Consider the following 1,453-nt stretch of genomic DNA (forward strand, 5'->3'; position numbering starts at 1 on the left):
GGCTCGTCCAGCAGGTGGAGATCGACACCGGCTTCCTGGAGCGGCTCAACGTTCTGGACTACAGCCTCCTGCTGGCCCACCAGCCGCTGCACCACGACGAGCGGAACCAGAACCTGTCCTTCGCCTCGCTCATCGTCAGAACCAAGAAGTCCGTCCGCTCTGCTGGTTCCACTCCCAGGAGCTAAATAATTACCTAAGCATTTATCTGGCTAACCTGCTAAGTAGTTAGCCAGCTAAATATGTAGTTTGCTAACTAGCTAAATAGTTAGCTAAACATTTAGCTGGCTAATTTGCTGAATAGTAAGGAAGCTAAGTATTGAGACTGCTAAGCTAAATACACTGCTCAAAAAATAAAGGGAACACTCAAATAACATCCTAGATCTGAATGAATGGAATATTCTCATTGAATACTTTGTTCTGTACAAAGTTGAATGTGCTGAGAACAAAATCACACAAAAATCATCAATGGAAATCAAATTTATTAACCAATGGAGGCCTGGATTTGGAGCCACACACAACATTAAAGTGAAATGTTCCCTTTATTTTTTTGAGCAGTATATTTAACTAGCTACATTTTTAGCTTGTTGTGTTTGTCAGATCTATAGATGCAGCTCTAGGGTTATTGTTCTCGCTGCTCTATGGGAAAATGTGAATCACCATGGCAACCAGTTCAATCAGCTCCTCCTTGATTCGCCGCCTCCATAATTTCTATAAATCAGATTATCTGATCAGATTAGATTAGGGAGCAGAGACTCCATCTCAATTAGCCTCCGTCTCCATGGTAATGGCTAACGGGTTGGGTTCTAGCCCAGTTCGGTGATCTTGACCCTGTGGGAGTGAAACGGACCCTGGACGTTTTCTGGTCCGTTTCCTCAGAACTTTAAATGGAATAATTATTGACCCGGTTCTAATCTCAGGCCCGGTTCTGTCCAGAGTCCTGTACAGTCCGCCTCACTTCCTGTCTGGTACCGTTCCAGGTCCGTGAACCCCGGGTCCAGCCCGATCCACGCCGGAGTCCCAGGAGCGGTTCTGGACGACGACGCCGGACCGTCACCGGAACCGGACTCGGGTTTAACGTCGCCGCGGGACCGAGACGACTCGACCCGGACGAGTCCGCGGCCCGCCGGAACCGGCGCCGACTCGCCCGACATCCCGGACTTCAGGGCCCAGAACCGGCGGCTGCTTCCGAACCTGAAGAACCCGCTGCACGTCATCGACGGGCCGGAGCAGCGCTACTTCATCGGCATCATCGACGTTTTCACCGTCTACGGCCTGAAGAAGCGGCTGGAGCATCTGTGGAAGAGCCTGAGGCATCATGGCCGCTCCTTCTCCACCGTCAGCCCGCAGGAGTACAGCGGCCGGCTGCGGGGGTGGGTCCGGGACCACAGCCAGTAGACCGGAACCACTGGGCCGGAACCACACGACTGGACCGGAACCACTGGGCCGGAACCAC

General features: G+C 52.1%; 1 protein-coding gene across 1 annotated transcript in view; it reads left to right on the plus strand.

The window, feature by feature from the left end:
- Positions 1-1,453, plus strand: part of pip5kl1 (phosphatidylinositol-4-phosphate 5-kinase-like 1) — a 17,708-nt gene that overhangs the window by 10,507 nt on the left and 5,748 nt on the right. The window contains exons 9-10 of the mRNA XM_015047772.1: positions 12-148; positions 978-1,448. Coding sequence (XP_014903258.1) covers positions 12-148; positions 978-1,395 — 555 coding nt within the window. The 3' untranslated portion in view covers positions 1,396-1,448. The remainder of the gene's footprint in view (positions 1-11; positions 149-977; positions 1,449-1,453) is intronic.

This window comes from Poecilia latipinna, unplaced genomic scaffold, assembly GCF_001443285.1.
Source record: "Poecilia latipinna isolate Pla-1442-1.1 unplaced genomic scaffold, P_latipinna-1.0 Scaffold841, whole genome shotgun sequence".
Lineage (NCBI taxonomy): Eukaryota > Metazoa > Chordata > Actinopteri > Cyprinodontiformes > Poeciliidae > Poecilia > Poecilia latipinna.